The sequence below is a fragment of the Tachypleus tridentatus genome, chromosome 6 (genome assembly GCF_004210375.1).
Source record: "Tachypleus tridentatus isolate NWPU-2018 chromosome 6, ASM421037v1, whole genome shotgun sequence".
Taxonomy (NCBI): domain Eukaryota; kingdom Metazoa; phylum Arthropoda; class Merostomata; order Xiphosura; family Limulidae; genus Tachypleus; species Tachypleus tridentatus.
Window position 1 is genome coordinate 51220653 of NC_134830.1, and position 17945 is coordinate 51238597.

Sequence of the window (17945 nt, forward strand, 5' to 3'; positions counted from 1 at the left end):
TTTGTTCCCTTTGTGTGAAATATGAAAGACAGCATATTATTGTGATGATCACAGGTTAAGGTGATGTGTTTTAGAAACATTTAGTAATGTCCCTTCTTTTATGAGAAAGTAGAAATCTAAAAAAGTATTATAGTGCTTATTTGATGTATGTAGTGTAACCTGAGGTCTGTTTGGTATTATGTTTTATAGAGAAAATTTTTCATCATTTAATATTATTACTTATTTTTAATCAGTGTAAAGTCAAATCATGTAATGGTTAATGAAATACTTGTCTTTTATAGTTTTCCTGTTTGAAGGAGCTCACTTGTGTTCCACTGACAGCAAATATCACCCAAACTTCACTGACTTCTGACCATCGATCTTGTCCAATACCTCATTATATATACATCAGTTGTTGCTTGTCTTTCTTTCCCATTGTTATTTTCCTTCGATTTCCTATCCTCCTGAAGGGAGCGCTGTGTTTGCCCATGGCAGCTATTTACCTCCTAGTGATAGAATTGACGCATAGATCAGTATTTGATTGCTATGACATACATACTGGGTAAGTGAACTAAATAGCTCTAAACAGAGGTATCGCTAGGTACTGGCACATGGGAGCCCATGCTCCAATTCTGTTTGACAGTGCCCCAAGTCCCAGTTGATGTCTTGAAAAATCAGAATAGGAAACTATGATTGATGTCACACTGAAACACCAAAACTTCCTGCATATATGGGCTTGAACCTTGAATTGTCTAAGCACCAAGCGACATCTCTGACTTTAAACATCACATGTACAAGATATATATTTCATCATATTTAACTAAACACCTTTGCTTCAAGTGCAAGATAAAAAAAGTTAACACTAATCCTTTAGCCACTGGTCTATATGTCTTATTAATAATTTAGTAGAACTGAAAATCTCAAAGTAGGAATAATATACAGGCTCCAACTTTTAGAGGTGAACAGAGAAGCGGGAATTTGCATTATTAGTGTGAGAAAAATATTTTGTGACTTAGTTTTTCCTAACAAGTCAGCTTTGAGATACCTTATTGGTGAAACAAATGATGTGTGAAAATTGAAGGAAAGAAGGCTGATTAAAAGACAACAATTTAACATAACATAATGTTTAGGGACAACAAGGGACCTGTTGGTTCATCTCAGCTTTCCCATCCTCTAAGCCAAACTAAACCTATTAAAAAAAAAAAAAACAACCCTTATTGCTCATACATCTATCAAGCTTTCTTTTAAACTTACTCAAATTTACTGCCTTCTCAACATTTGAAGACAACCCATTCCCTAAACCAACCATGATATTTCAGAAATGAAATAATCTTAGCTGAAGAAGCTTTTACTTTGCCTGAATGTACATTTGTTTCTCCTACCTCTATAATTCTTGCTGTTGAGTATGAAAAATGTTGATGCATCAACATTATCAATTCCTTTTATAATTTTAAATACTTCAATCAGATTCTCCTTAATTTTTCTTTTTTCAAGATAAAACAATTTTAAGGATCTTAATCTGTCCTCACATGACAACCCCTCCATCTCAGGTACTATTTTAATAACCCTCCTCAGAACTATTTCTAACAGTTCAGTGTCTTTTCTAAGGTACAGAGCCCAAGACTGAACAGAATGCTTCAAAGATGACCTAACCAGTGAATTATAATCTCTTTAGATTTCTATTCAGTATTTTTGTATATACAACATAAAATCCTATTTGCTTCATTGCTAGAAAAACAGTATGCTGCTTGGATGGCTTAAGAAACTCTTGAACCATTTTACTGAGATCCTTTTCCTTCATGACAATGTTAAGGATATTCCCATCCAAATTATACTTATAATTCAAATTATGATAATACACATGCAATATTTTGCATTTATCCTAATTAAAACCATTTGCCAACTAATAGCCCAACTCACTGAATGATATAAATTTTAAATCAACAGTATCCTCTTCACAGCCAGCAACACCCAAGACCTAGATGTCATCAGCAAATTTAAGTAATGTACTGACCATTCCTTCATCTATGTCATTAATGTATATCAAAAAGAGCAAAGGTCCTAAAACTGAGCCCTAAGGTATACCAGTTGTAACATTAATCCAGTCTGGCTGAACTCCATTTGTCACAACCAACCCTTTGCTTTCTTCCATTAAGCCACTCTTCTATCCAGTTAGTTAACCTATAGAGATAAGTTTCTTTATAAACTTTTTATGTGGCTCTTTGTCAAATGCTTTCTGAAAGTCCAGAAATGCCAAATCTAAACCCATGCCCTCATCCCTATATGCAGTAACATTTTCAAAGCATATCAAAAGATTTGTAAGGTAAGATTTTTCTTTAGTGAAACTATGTTGACTATCCAATAAAATTCTAAACTTTGTTAAATGACTCTGCAAAGTATCTTTTATCAGACTTTCCAAAACCTTTCCCACAACTGATGTAAGGCTATTAGCCTGTAATTACTGGGATAATTTCTCTTACTTCCCTTGAAGATAGGAAAGATATTAGCTAATTTCCAATCTGTTGGTACTTGTCCATTATCCAAGGACTTAGAGCATCTCATATATTCAGCCCTTGAGCTCCTTTAAAATCCTCAGTGAAATATCATCTGGCCAGGAGCCTTATAATTCTTTAAACTTCCCCAGTTTTATTTTAACAAGCTCAGAATTTATGCAATTGTCTTGTTTTCATCTATCAGTTGTTTAAGATGCAGAATACCATATAAGACCATGTATTTAGAGAAATTTCAAATTATGCTTGAAATAAATCCAGTCAGATGTCGTGCAATCATTACCTCACTGGAATCAGATTCAGTGTGTTTTTCTCAGTGATCACGAGTTAAATAGAAGTATGATCTTCTCAGGATCACCTGTTTCCAGTAGTAATATATCTTCAGTGGTTGCCATCACAATAGTACCAATTGAATATATTCCACTAATTACAACAGAAATACATTTTGAGTAATTCCTATCACAATATAAACTCCTTTATGATGGTAAGACATAAAACTAATTTGGTTAAATATAAAATCATACGTATTTTTTGCAAGTTGATATCACTAATTATAAAAGGTTTATTCCTATTATCACTGTGTCAAAAACAGTTTCACACTCCGTTTTTGGTAATGCTCAAAAATATACATTATTGCTTGGCATCAAAACTATCATCTCGTTTTTCTAAGTCTAACTATGGTGTAATTTTGTATGATGAATGCACAAACACTCATTTTGATTTATTAGAAAGGATTGCTTTATTTTTTGAAAACTTTGGTAATATAACACTGAAATGGTTTAATTAAGAAACCTTATGACATTGAGTTGTAGCCAGAAGCAAAATAAAATTTATCAAGTAGCATTTAAGCTAAGCCTTACATTACATTTATGTATTAGGACTAATGATTAAATTAGACTACAAATAGACTTACAGTTACTAACATTTATTATCGCTTAAAACTTTTTAAATATCAATTCTATAATGTTAATAACTGTTAGTCTATTTGTAGTCTAATTTAATCATTAGTCCTAATACATAAATGTAATGTAAGGCTTAGCTGAAATGCTACTTGATAAATTTTATTCTAACACACATATTACCTAATTGGTCTTAAAACATAAAGAAAAATAAAAATTAATTAATACCAAATATCTTCTATCCTTTGTACAGTTGAAAACTTCTGTCTGAATATTTGCACTGCATTTTCTTCTTTATGGTGAAAAGGCTTAAGAGTGCTATTTAAGTCTCTTTCAGGATGCACACTTACTTTTGTTTGTAATACTATTTCATTTTTCTGTGTAGTTTTTACTAAAAATGTGATGATTAAAGAATTACTTTGAGACCGATGAAGTAAATGAAAAGTAGATTCGTTTTAGAAATAGTTACATTTTATAATTTTTGTTAACCATTCAACAATGGTTTCCTGTCATTTTTTACAGGCTCTTTGCTAATAAACTATAAGAATATATGAGTGAAAGTTAAATGTAAAGAAGAATATAATAATATTTTAATCACACTATATCTGCTATATCCAGTGCTTATAAGGCCTTTTGCCCAGTATTAAGGCCCATTAAGATGACTGGAATAAAACAGAATATTAATTATCAATACACTATTTATATCATCAGTTGCTTAAGCAAAACATTTCAGTGTGAACAAGATTAAGTTTGAAACTGTAATATTTATTATACATCAGAATTAGTTTTATAATTTTAATGAACCTCAAGTTAACTGTTTATCACAAGGTAAACATCATTTAGCACAGCTTATTCCATTTTAAAACTGCAGGTCAGAACTTCCTCTCCATATCATCGGAGTAGTTTCTATTGCACACTTTGCACTAGCAGTTCTTATTCAGGGACGTCAGGTGGAATGGACTGCCAGGTTAGACTTTCTTTGGAATACAGAGGTATGACTTCACAAGTACAACACATTTTACTATTATGAATTTTCTTTACACACACCCATTCCAGTATTATGAAATGAAGTGTTTTTCTAGTTCCAACTATTTTATTGTAACAGTTGCTTTTACTAAAATTTTAATATAAATTATCAACTTTTTTTTAAATATTGTTACTTCATCCCAAATGGACTATACTTGAAAATTTTACTTCAAATCACTACCTTTTGGTTAACTTGATTTAGTTCTTGTTTTGTTTCTCTTTGATGTCACAAAATAGTAAATTTTTTTGTTCAGAATTAGACTTTAGTCTGCTATGAGTGATGCTGCAACAGTTCAATGGTAAATGTATAGGCGGTATTAAGGACAAAAATTAGCTCGTTAAGTGAAGCATTATATCTTATGTTTTATGTTGTAATATATGATGATTTTTAAATTTATGGACATTTTAGGCAGAAGAAGAAAAATATGAAATGGTTGAACTACAGAACAACAATGGTCGTATTTTATTTAACTTGCTTCCTTCCCATGTTGCCGCTCATTTTCTAGACAGTCAGTTTAAAAACAACATGGTAAGTAACTGGAAATTATATTTTCACGTTTTACTCCATGATACTTCTATGCTGTAGAAAGCCCTTACAATAACTTGTGCATTAGATAACTTAGAATCACTTAACTTGGTTAAAAGTAATATTTTACAGCATTAATATTAAGGTTAGAGTTTTGTTTATTTCTCTCACTTTTTTAGATAATGTTGTTTTTAATTGATGAAATGATATCAGAAAAATTGCCAAAAACCAACTTAATATTATGAACCACTGAAACATAATATATTAAATTGGGTTTTAATGTGATAAGGCATCAGTACAAGTAAGAGTTGTAAATGCTATCCTATATTTTTGTATTATAACTGTGAATCTTGATAATTGTACTATTCTATAGCCAGTAAAAAGAGGCATGCTTTACTATTTGACTATCTATTTAGGGGTTTAGGTAACCTTTAACAGTTTATATGATTTGGATGGTTAATAGAATGTGATAATTAATATTTTTTCAATTTTCTCCTAAAGGTATTACATTAAAATTTTACTGTTAATTGCAGTATCTGTGTCATATAACAGAATATTTCTTCTATTTTATATATAATTATGTGTGGTTTTATAAAGCATGTATCAAATGCACCATAGAAATAACTAGTGTTGAATGATTAGTAAAATATCTATTTGGTATCATGCATTTGGAACAGTAATATATACTTAGTAAGTACTCATTCTTTTCAGGACTTGTATTATCAGTCCTATAATAAAGTTGGTGTCATGTTTGCAACTATCCCCAACTTTCATGAATTCCACACGGAAAGTAACTCTAGTCACGAAGGTGTAGACTGTTGTGACCAGGGTGTAGAATGTTTGCGACTCTTGAATGAGATCATTGTCGACTTTGATAAGGTAAGAAATTTTGTTGTTACTGGTAGTTGTTTGCATTTTTTGGAACATAGTAACAGACTTAAAGTAATATAGTTATCATGTATACTGTTGCAAAATTTCTTTTCCAGGTGTATTTATTAGATGTTTTCAGGTATATTTAAAGCTTGAAAATTGTCATGTTTCATTTTTTTAGCATGCTGAACTTTTTAAATATTTTTAAGGTCGAGCAGTAATTAATTTTTGTTGTTTAATTTAATGGAGAACTTTTTTTTATGTCAAAAGTATTTATAAGATTCTATAAGATTAACTAACTGAACAAAATATTTCTTTTACCCCTCAGTATGGATTCCTGTACATGATGAGGGGACCTCCCAGGGAAGGTTCTGTTCTTTCAGTTTACCTCTTGTACCTAGAGTCTTATGAACCTTCTCTACACCTCTGCCATTTGCAACTGTCTTTACTGTATGCTTTGAAACTTTGTTCCTTACCAAAGCATCCCACCTGGGGTTGTATTTTTCTTTCTCGGTGGGCCATACTTTTTCAAAACAGACGATCTGCAAGTACTTCTTTTGGCCTTCGTTTCCAGGCACAGTTGGATGAATTGGGTCTATCTTTGGATAACATTGCTGTATCTACTGGTTAGCCCATCCCACCATGACTCCTTACAGTCTCCAAATGTGACCTATCTTTAAGTCATCTGAGAAAAGCAGACACTCCTGATTGGAAATACTGTCTGTTATTTACTGAACATCTTTCGAACCATCCTTCCATTCCTATTTATACAGATGGTTCAAAATCAGGTGACTCTGTGGGCTTTGCCATGATTTGTTGTGGTTCGGTGGTTGTACACAGAATCCCGTCTACAGTTTCTGTGTTCACTGCTGAACTGTATGCCATTTCTCTTGCCCTGGATCATATAGAAACTAAGCAGTACTCAAATTACACTATTTATACTGACTTGCTTAGTTCTCTACTGGCCCTGGAACCGCTTCATGATAGTCCTCACCAATATTCAAAACCGACTGGCCCATTTCTCTTTAACATCTACTTCTGTCCAGTTTTTTTGGATACCATGCTGCATTGGTATTCATAGAAATGGGTTTGTCAACACTGCAACTAAATCTGTCTGGTCTGACACTATCACTGCTGTGCCTGTTCAATATATGGACTATGGTCCTGTATTCAAGGCTCATATCCATGCCAATTGGCAATCGGTTTGGAGTGAGCAACGTGAAAACAAAATTTTCCAAATAAAACCCTCTATTGGACTTTGGCTGTCTTGCTTCCATAAGGACTGAAAGGAGGAAGTTGTCATAACTAGACTGTGCATTGGTCACAGTTTTGTTACTCAACATTTTCTTTTATCTGGGACTGATGCACCAATGTGTTGTCTGTGTAACACTCAGGTCACAGTAAGTCACATTTTACTGTCTTGCTGTCATTAGGACTTTCATCAATAGCACCATTATAAACAAACATTAGACAGTGTTATTGACGATGGTGGCACTGTCCACCTTGGAAATGTTTTTAGATTTTCAAAGGCCATTAATCTTTTTAATGCTATTTAAGTTTTTTAATTTATATATTAGACCTTTTTTAATATGGTTCCCTTTTAAGAATCAAAGTACATCTAGTTCGATTTGAAATTAGAAAATGGCCGTAATGTAAAATAACTTGAAACCAGGACTAGAAAGGCCAACTTCAGGTGACTAACAGTGGTTTTTGTACTTACCTGTTAGTCTTCCTGGCGAGTTATGATAATTACAGTTATGCTACAGAAAGTCCTTTACAACTTGTATTATTGTAGTTTTTCTTTTACTGCTGTTGACTAGATGTAAAAATTGGATTTAATGCTATTTATGATTTTTAATTCAAAAATTAAACTTTGTTTTGTTTTACTTTAATTTTAACTTTTTACTGGATGTTTGGTCCAGATAGCCCAGTTACTTTGCACCATAAAACACCAAATCAACCAACCAACTATTCTTTTTACAGTTGTTGAATGAAGAGAGGTTTTGCAAGATTGACAAAATCAAGACGATCGGAAGCACCTACATGGCAGTTTCTGGCTTGATGCCTATGTGCTATACATTTGTAAGTAAATATGTTCACACTTATTCAATATAAACTTTGTACACTGGCTTTTAGCACACATTTAAATAGGATGAAGATGTGTGTGCCTTTAAATATATTTACAAATCCGTTTATGAATTATTTGTTTAGTTACTGGAAGCACATTAAACTTATTACTGTGCTTGTTTGGTGACCAAATCATCAGAAGTTGCAATAAAGAAGTAGTCCTAGGAAAACAGTTGAAGGACTTGTTTCTCACAAACTAAGAAGCTAGATTTTTAATTTAAAAAACTCATTGGAACATCCTATACATAATGTTCCTTTGATGTTTTGTACTCTGTTTTTTAAAGACTTAGGAGCAGTAGGACATCTTTAGAAGATGTGTAATAAAATTGTTTTCATTTTACTTCCACACATTTCATTAACTGTTGTAATCTGTACCAAAGCAAGTCATTAGCTGTGTCAAGAACTTGCATTCAGAGTATAAACACAGAGAACATAAAGTAGTTGAAAATGTTATATTTTCCTTTAACTTTTAAACCATTCAATGTTATATGTTCTTGTAATAAGAAATAGTTCTACAACTTTCTCACTTGTCCAACATTAGATTAAATTCACTTTTATATTTTTGCAACAATAATTTTTTCTAAGATATTTTGTTCTCTATTTATGTAAGAACACCTTTTCTTGTAACCTCTTTAATTTTTCTGTTTCCATAGTTTTAATAGTTTCACTTGTGATAATTGCTTTTAGTAGTTATGTGAAACAAATTCTCTCAACCACCATTATTGTCTGCTCTATTATGAGAGATTAATTTCATTTAAATCATTATTTTTTATTCATCCAGAAAATATTGTTAATCATTATTTGTTTTCTCTGTTGTTTATTACATTCCTTAGTTACTATAGTTCTAGGAGAATGTTCTTTTACAATAATTATTTATATTTTATACCACTTGAGGGGACATTTCTTAGAAAAAAAATTTTATTCTGTATTCTTGTGATGACATAACTAAATAATGGTATCACTGTTTATGCCCTTCCAGGAAGTCTGTATTCTTGTGATGACATAATTAAATGGTGATGTTACTGTTTATGTCCTTCCAGGAAGTCTGTATTCTTGTGATGGCATAACTAAATGATGGTATCACTGTTTATGCCCTTCCAGGAAGTCTGTATTCTTGTGATGACATAATTAAATGGTGATGTTACTGTTTATGTCCTTCCAGGAAGTCTGTATTCTTGTGATGACATAACTAAATGGTGATGTTTCTGATTTTATAGGAAGTCAACCAAGTAACTGCTGAGCCATTGTCTACTTTAGTTGAGCTGGTCTTTTCTATGAAAGAGAAACTAGCTGATATCAATCATAATTCATATAATAATTTCAAGCTACGTGTAGGTAAGTTATTTTATTAACATAGTTCCATTCATTGTCATTTTAATTTTTGATCCATTATTTAGATTCTGTTCATATAGTTGCTAGAATCTATTATTTTAAACTTTACGTCTATTAAAACACTTTATTTTGCACCTTGGATAAGTTAATAATCTAAAAATTAACAAGAAACAAAACTGCTTGTTGTATAATATGCAAAGCTTCTGAAAGGCTATTTGCATATTCAACCCTAATTTTGAAGGAATAGAACAGAGGTAAGGGAGCCTAGTTAACACCACCCACCAACCTCAGGCTACTCTTTATAATTGAATAGTGAGTTTGACTGACACACTATAATGCTCCAAGGACTGAAAGGGTGAATATGTATAATAATAAGTTTCAATCATGAAACTTGCAGATTTCAAGTGCCCTAACATAATAGTGTTGATATCTTTACAGGTCAAACTTTAGGAAGTAAAGTTGAGAAACCTATTTTGTAACTGTTAAATTAGACAAAATCAATATATAACAGCAATATAAAACCTTAGGTTTTTCCATTATGTGTCAGATACTTCTTCCTAAAAAACAAATAACTGAAAAAAGTACAAAACTTACATTTTAAGGAATTTTGAACTTTGGTATTTTACTCATAAAACATTTATATTAAAAGTCAATAGTGGTGTTTTCTCTTTTAGATTCCTCTATCTAAAAAGATATTTTAAATTTGAAAGCAAGAAATATCTTCACTGAAACATTTTGTGTCTTATCCATGTTTTTCAGGTATAAATGTAGGGCCAGTAGTAGCTGGGGTGATTGGTGCTAGAAAACCACAGTATGACATATGGGGTAACACTGTGAATGTAGCCAGTCAGATGGATAGCACAGGACTTCCAAACCACACGCAGGCAAGCACTAGTTGTTAATTATAAGTCACAGTCTAATGTTTCTATTGTCATGTTGTCAATTATCAAAGGCATAATGACCAGCTAATAAACAGATAATGTGTAATAGGGTTATGGGTACTTGTGAAGATAAATAGTTATGTTAATAAAAGTAACACAGCCAACTTGTTATAAATGATTCTTTGTGACCTATTTCTTTTATTGTTTCAGGTTACAGAAGAAGTATTTCAACTCTTAAAAGACTATCCTTATGTCTTTCAATGCCGAGGACGAGTGAATGTGAAGGGAAGGGGAGAAATTATGACGTACTTCCTAACAGACAGGAAGCAGACAAAGAATGTGATATCCAGCCAGGAAAGTCGGGGGTTTTCAGATCTTCCCATGATTGGTTTAAGTAACTGTATTCCTGGAGGAGTACCCACTCCTCTCAGTTTGGTAGCCCAGAGCCTTCGTCAAGCTGCAGAAATTGTTAGTTCTCGAGCCACTGGTGGTTCCATCACTCCACAGATGAGGATGACACAGCAACTTGTAGCACAAGATGTGGAGTTACTTCATAATCCAACACCATGTCGCAACAGTTGGTTAAATGAAGAAATTCCTGGACTGAATTCTCATGAATCTACTCCTCCATATACACAACCTAAACCTATCATTGGTAGTAAATCATATTCTCAGTCTCGGCCTCGACCATCCCACTCTGAATCACGAGATTCAGTCCAAGTTCCCAAAAGCAAGCATCATTAAAAAAGGGTGACCCATGGGATAGCCTCAGACAACTAGGTTCTAGTGTACCTCCACCTTCTTGTAGCATACCAGAGACGCTGTGTAGCTCTACAACAAAAAGTTTCTCAAACTTAAGACCATCAAAATCTTCTATATCTCCTCAGGAAACTCTTGTGTTCCCTCCACCACCTCTACTTTCTCCCGGAGAGGAAGAAGAGTTCTTAAATAGAGAAACAGAAGCAGTACCATTGTTTAGTGTCAAGTCATCCACTTTAAGTAGACTAAACCATAGTGCAGATAGTCTCATTGAAACAGACCAGTCTTCTGCCCAGCCTTCATCAGTGGAAACATCTTCACTGAATCGTTCTTCATCAACTTCGTGTGACAGTTTCACTCAAGTAGATTTAGACCCATCTTATCCTACTTTCTGTGATTATCCTTTCTCCAACATGTCGCATATGTATCCCTTGAAAGCTTTAAATATTGAAAATACATCTAGTCAGTCCACCATTTTGCCCAGGCCTAGTATCCTCTCTTCAAGAGAGAGTATTCCATCAAAGAGAGAAAAGAGTCTTCCTGAGGTTGGACAGTCACCATCCCATCAACCTACTCTGAAAAATTCAAGTATTAAGAGAAGTGGTTCAAGTAAAGTTATTGAATTATTACCAGCTTCTGGTACAACTGAATTAATAAATAGTGCTAACGTAACGCCAGACGTGGAAAATTGTTTGAACAATGATCAAGCAAAAAATGCTAATTTATCATCAACTGGATCTCCTGAAAAGTGTGTTTCATGTACAGACAGTATCCTAGCTAAATTTGTGAGGAAGAACAGTCCTGTAAAAGAAGCTATAAAAAGCAGAAAAAGTGAAGATATTCCTGAAGAAGTAGCATCACCTAGAACTTCTTTGGCAAAGCATGATTCTGTAGGCACACAGACAGATTTGCCAATAAAATATCCAGGACTTAAATTTTCTCAGAAACTGTGCTCCAAGGCTTTAAAACAAGAACTGATCCCTGAGAAGAACAAGAAAAAACCATCAGACCACAGAGTTGAGAAAACAAACGAGAGCTCAAAATTTCAAAATGCCTCTGCTAAGAGCAAATGTATGGTTCCAAATTTGGTCAACATACCTCTTCAAGAGCTTCAGAACGAGAACCAACTAATTACAGAATGTGGTGAAACTAGTCTTTCTCATGAAGAAAGGAAGAGGGTCCCTAGTGAACAATATGTGAAAGATAAACTTAATAATAACTCATTGACTAAAAAATTAGAGAGAGAAAAAGTAAAATATAAGCAGCCTACTGGTGGCAATGCATTGCCTGAAAGGAAGGCTCTAATTGGTCTTCATTTTGATCCTGTTGAAAAAAAGATGACATTAAATATTCCATCTTCATCCAAAGACTTGAAACACTTCAACTTGCAGCAAGAAGAGAGACTTAAAGAAGAAAATCTAGAAAACAAGAGAAAATATTGTGAACCAGAGTATACTGAGGCAATTGCTACAGTTAGCTTAGGCAGTAGACAAACAAACAGACATATTCCTCTCAAACAGCAGGATATAGCTTCAGATGATAGTGATGAAGATGATTCTGAGAATTTGGCTGAGGCTCCTCTAATAGATGAACAGGAATATTATACAGATGATCCAGCCTTGGAAAACGTCTCCCTCATGAATGAACAGGGTTTGACTGATGCAGAAGGTGCTCTCAGTGATTTGAATTCAATTTTTAATGATCCAGGACATGAGGGAGACATGGATGATACCAGCATATCCTCAAGAGCAAGTAGTCGCATGTTTGACAGTGACCAGCTGTTAAGTATTGATTCTTTAAACATTGTGTATGACTCAGAATATGACAACTACCGGCCGGGACTAATCAGTGATGATGAGTTTTTCCACCTGGATCCAATAAGCGACTTAGATCCAGATTACTTGGATGATGCAAGTGTTGAAAATATCCATTCTCTAACTAGTAGTATTACAAAAAACTTTGGACAGCCCTCTGTGAGTGAGAATGATGACAGTGAAGCTGAGTGATACATAAACCTGAAATTGTTAGTGGAATTTTCAAGTGCTGATTCTTCTCTAAAGGAAAATGTATATACATTCAGAATCACCAATGTGCTTTGTTAAAAAAACAACAACAGAGGTAACAAACTGAAGGACTTAACAGTCACTATTATAAATGGTCAGTATAATAATAAGCTATTTTGAAGTTTTGTAGGTGCTAAACAAGCCTGTACAATAACTATGAAAAGAAGTATAACCATAATCTGTAACATAGTTACAACCAGCATATATAATATCAACCATGGTTCACTAGCTGCTTATAAAATAGTTTTAGTAGTAGTAGTGCCTTTGATACAATATAAAGTACTTCTTTAGCTGTAGAATTTCTTTCTCCACTAATAATAACCATTATAATGATGATTTTACATGTTCAGCTAGTTTGTTGTGGTCTGTTTCACATTACTTGTCTTTATAAATTGAATTTTGTTTACACACCATCTCAAAGAACTAAGAGATTTTTTCAGCTAATGGCCAATATAAGGAAGATATCATGGTAATGTACATTATATACCACAAAGAAAAACATAGTCAGCATTGAAGTTAGATGTACACTTAGGTTGATGATGCAACTTCTGCACGTTTTTGATCATATTTATAAACCAGTAAGATAAGTTTCACTCGTATCCATTAACCAGTGAGGTAACTTCTCAGTTTTTGTTTCTATTTTGTTTGGGAAAATTAGGTTCAAAGTGTGAAATACAGTCATTCTGTAACATCTGCTACAAGAGTAGCTCATGTTGGTCTTAAAATTCAAAGATTAAGATGAAAGGTCCAGGTTGTTGTAGAATTCAAAGATTAAGACATGTAAGGTTCAGCTTATGATGGTTGTAGAATGCAAAGCTTAAGATGTATAAGGTCCTGAAGTTCTAGAGGTGTCTGTAATCATAAAGGTCAAGTTTACATATTACAGTAAAATAGTGTTCTATTAGATGAAGTTTTTGTTAAATATTTTGTTAACTGATATATTTATATCAGTGCTGCTTTTGTACACAGTATAATCAGTTTCTGCACCAAATACAGGGATCTGTGAAGTTGTCTGATTTATGAAGGGACCCTTGAGGATAAAACATTTGATAACCATTGGTGAAAGTCATGTAGGTTATGAAGAGGTTCCCAAGGATGAAAAGCTTGATAACCACTGGTGTAAGTTATGTAACATTTAAATATGGTTTATGAATGGACCCCTAAGAATATAAACATTTATAACTGCTGGCATAAGGCATGTAGAACTTGGAAAATGGCTCTCATGTGTTGATTACTCTGTATTCCAGAAAATATTGTTTGAATAGATATTTGCAAGACCAATACCACAAGAGTTGCTCTCAAGCCATCATGGCATTCAGAATAACCATGAGGATAACTTATCTATGTTACCTTAGGATGAAGATGTACAAGCTCATGAATGTAGGTTATTTCAAAATTTATAATAAATGATAAAATAAGTGAAACTGGGATCAAGAATCTTGCAGGATAGATGTCATGAGTCCACAGCAGGGTAGGTAATCTTAGGATTTAAATTCAAGTTTGTGTAGCAGTTTAAATATGATCTAGACTACAGAGAAATTAATCTGTGTTATCATTATGAAGAATACAAGAAATACTTCAACCATTACTTAAGTATACAGGGGCTACATTGGGTACTGTATTATCCAGAGACCAAAGGCTACACAAGTCATCATGGGCACCAGATAAGGGAGTTATACTAGGAACTCTGTAGATAACTGTAGGGTTCTATGTACATCAGTTTAAGATTTACTATATAGAGCATTTACAGGACAACTATGTAACTCATCCTTTTGGATTGTAAAATTAGGACCCATAGCTTAAGTGCGCTGTAGACTGGCATAAGATCTGTGTTTGGGTAATAACAATTTCCAGAAACAAATGACAGGCTAAGGTGAAAAGCTGTAGGAATTGTTCATAATATGTTGCATCAAAAGAGCATTCTAATTTCATAGGGTCTTTAGAATAATACATTGTTAATATTATCTCAGTGTGTTTGTCTTTAAATATAATCATGCTATTAATATTGTTATTAGTGTGAGACACTAAGTGTTTTAAAAAAGTAATTCTGAACTTATTTGTCTAACGAATTTTAAATGTTTCAGTAATTTAATTGGTTCTTACAAACAGTTTCACTTATAACTGGTTAAAGTTTGTTTTAATCTGTATAGTAAAACTATTGAATAGTGTTGACATAAGATTATTTTAAAACTGCATGTCATTATTGTTATAAAAAGTTATTGTTGCCAAAAGCAAGGGAAAATTATTTTCCTATAATTTTTTAAGGTTCAAGCGGGAATGGACATTGTTGAAATAATTTAAAAATGCAGGTTTTAAAATGAATATGAGTTATTGCTTGTTGTTCACGTTTTCCATTTAACTGTCTTTAATAAAAACTTCATAGATGGCGCTTGAATAACCATTGTATAAAACAGAAACATTAGTGGAAAACTCTTTGTTGTATGTAAATATGTACACAATTTTAGACCCTTGTGCTAGTAAAATGATAGCTTTAATGAATAACCACATCCAATAAATTGTTAATGTTATACAGGTTTTGATGTTCCTAAGTTATAACTATTACCCTGTATTATTATTCTGTAAGTTGCATTCTTGTGCAGTTTTTTTTTTAACTTCACATTTAACAATATCAGATACAGTTATAGGTTCCCCCTAACTGCCTAAACATTTGATGATATCAGATACAGTTATAAGTTAGTTTTAATTAGCTCCACATGTAGTGATATCATATACAGTTATAAGTTAGTTTTAAACTTAGTTTACTTCAGATCTCTATGTAAGAAAGTGTAATTTCTTAAGTAAAGCTCTGTAACTTAGTACATTATCTGTATGAAAACAATGCTGGTTTGATAAATAAACAAGAATATTTGTTTAGTAGCACATTTTTAATAAAAATAAATTTGTTAAACCTTAAACTTTGGAACTATTTTATTTTGTGTTTGTACATAAGAGTACATTCATAACTTAGCAATGTAATGCTACAAACACCAGTGTGAAATAAGTAATTATTACCTTAATTTTATTTTGTTTATACAGCAGCTAGCGTATATTGTAAATCAACACATACTTTAAAGTATCAAGCAGTTGAAAATGGGTATAAATGAATAAGGTTTATGTACTTGTTAGATAGCTAGAAGTAACATGTAAATAGTTAATCACCTGTTCAATGTACATCACCATTGCTAATTATGGATTTGAAATGCAAACATTTGTGGTTCAACTCACCATGGTGGACTGCAGATAGCCCATTGTGTCGCTTTGAAATTAGTGGTGTAAGTTACATTCATATTAGATGGTTGCATGTAGTAATTGTTATTTTTGTTATATATGCCATTTTTTTCACCTGAAATTTACACTTACTTGGCAGTGAAATACAGAAGTCTGTTAGAGGAATATACAGACACTAGTAATAAAAAAAATCATTACCCTTTTAATGTGAGACAAGCTTTTCTCTGGATAATTATTTTCCATTTTACACATATGTAGATAAAGTTATAATATCCTTCTTTTTTGAAGTTTAGAATTTATTATAAACATTTCCATTTGGAACATATTTTTCAGTATTTTATACCATAACAAAACAATACTTGAAGACTAATTCCACCTACTCTGGATATTTTCCATTAGTAGTAAGATTTTTTTTTTTCTTATGTAAAGTGATTTCGTACAAGTCTCCTGTAATTATATCCACTGAGATAGAAAACATTGCTCAAAGTAACTCACCTTAAAAGGGTCAGACATGATTTAATAGCTATTGCACAAGGCTGTGGATCCTGATGTCCATGAAAAGAAAATATGTGCTCTTAGGAGCAATGGTACGTTATAAAAGAAAGAGTCAAATTCTGTTATTTCATTATAATAATCCAAGAATTGTGATGGGTAATGTTGACTAGCTTCTTTCCCTCTAGTCCATCAGCTTAACTTTGAGCTAATTCTGATTATTTTTACCATTACACCAAACCTGGTCCATGCAAAACTGTGTAACACCACTTGCGTACATTGGGGTACTGTGAATTACTCTTCCAATACTTTCATGCAGTTCATGGGTTCCAGGTTTTATCTGGCCAACATAAAAAACAACTCTCATTTTACCAGTTGTACAGCTGACCAAAAAACCCCAAAGTACATCCAATGGCAAGGCTATACCAGTGCCAGAACTGAATTTAGTGATAATTACCTTCACTGTAATGCCTTCTTGACAGAGTGTGTCTTTTTCAGTAACATCTAGTTTTTCTCATTTCCTGGCCTTAGTGGTATAGTGTGAGACCTGCCACTGTTTTGAATGCTCTTGTATCAACTAAGAACTCAATCTCTCATTCCTGTAGTAAGAATAAGAGTGTTTAGCTGAATGCTACACTTATAGGTTTTCTCAGATTTTGCAGAGCTGTAACAGCAATGTTTGCTGACTGCTATTGGCTCTTCTGCACTTGCTGAGATGTCAGTTGAAATCAACAGCTACCTTGCTGCTCCATAAGAAATAGACAGTTTACATGAAAATGGCCCACCTTGATGTTCAATAAGTTATGGGCAATTTGAAAATGACCCACTACTCCACAGTCAAAGTTTGTGACATGTAAACCATGGGAGGGCTGCCCAATCACTGGATACCAATGTGGTTGTATCAGAATGGCAGAAGGTGTGGTTCATTGGTTAAACTTCAGCTGGGCACCTAATGTGACACAAGGTAAGTGCAACTGCCACTATTAGCTTCTTACCCCTTTTGTTTCTTATTCAAAATTACCATTTTATGCCATATCACCATAGACACTACCTCAGTAATGATCAGGAGATCTCACACACAGATGGCACCACACTTCACAGAGTTGTCGGGGGAAGATTTTCTTGCTATATCAATTATTTCTACATATTACAAGACCTTGTTTACCTTATGAACAAGAAAATCAGCCACAGTGATATGTAACAATGAAAATTATCAAATGCATACTTAACCTTAACATCCATGAAGGGTACTT

The 17945-nt window shown here is 33.1% G+C and overlaps 2 protein-coding genes across 4 annotated transcripts in view; both read left to right on the forward strand.

Moving 5' to 3' along the window:
- Positions 1–10895, forward strand: part of LOC143252477 (adenylate cyclase 1-like) — a 91641-nt gene extending 80746 nt beyond the window's left edge. For all 3 annotated transcript variants that reach the window (XM_076504662.1, XM_076504663.1, XM_076504664.1), the window contains exons 14-21: positions 282–541; positions 4260–4380; positions 4824–4943; positions 5652–5819; positions 7794–7892; positions 9155–9272; positions 10029–10153; positions 10361–10895. In XM_076504662.1, coding sequence (XP_076360777.1) covers positions 282–541; positions 4260–4380; positions 4824–4943; positions 5652–5819; positions 7794–7892; positions 9155–9272; positions 10029–10153; positions 10361–10894 — 1545 coding nt within the window. In that variant the 3' untranslated portion in view covers position 10895. The remainder of the gene's footprint in view (positions 1–281; positions 542–4259; positions 4381–4823; positions 4944–5651; positions 5820–7793; positions 7893–9154; positions 9273–10028; positions 10154–10360) is intronic.
- On the forward strand, positions 10895–15887 carry LOC143252478 (uncharacterized). Its single transcript, XM_076504665.1, has one exon. The coding sequence runs from the start codon at positions 11323–11325 to the stop codon at positions 12913–12915; it is 1593 nt and encodes a 530-aa protein (XP_076360780.1). The 5' UTR covers positions 10895–11322; the 3' UTR covers positions 12916–15887.
- The last annotated feature ends 2058 nt before the right edge of the window (positions 15888–17945 follow it).

Coding starts and splice junctions, on each gene's coding strand:
- LOC143252478 (XM_076504665.1), top strand. CDS start 11,323: ATGTCGCATATGTATCCCTTGAAAGCTTTAAATATTGAAAATACATCT.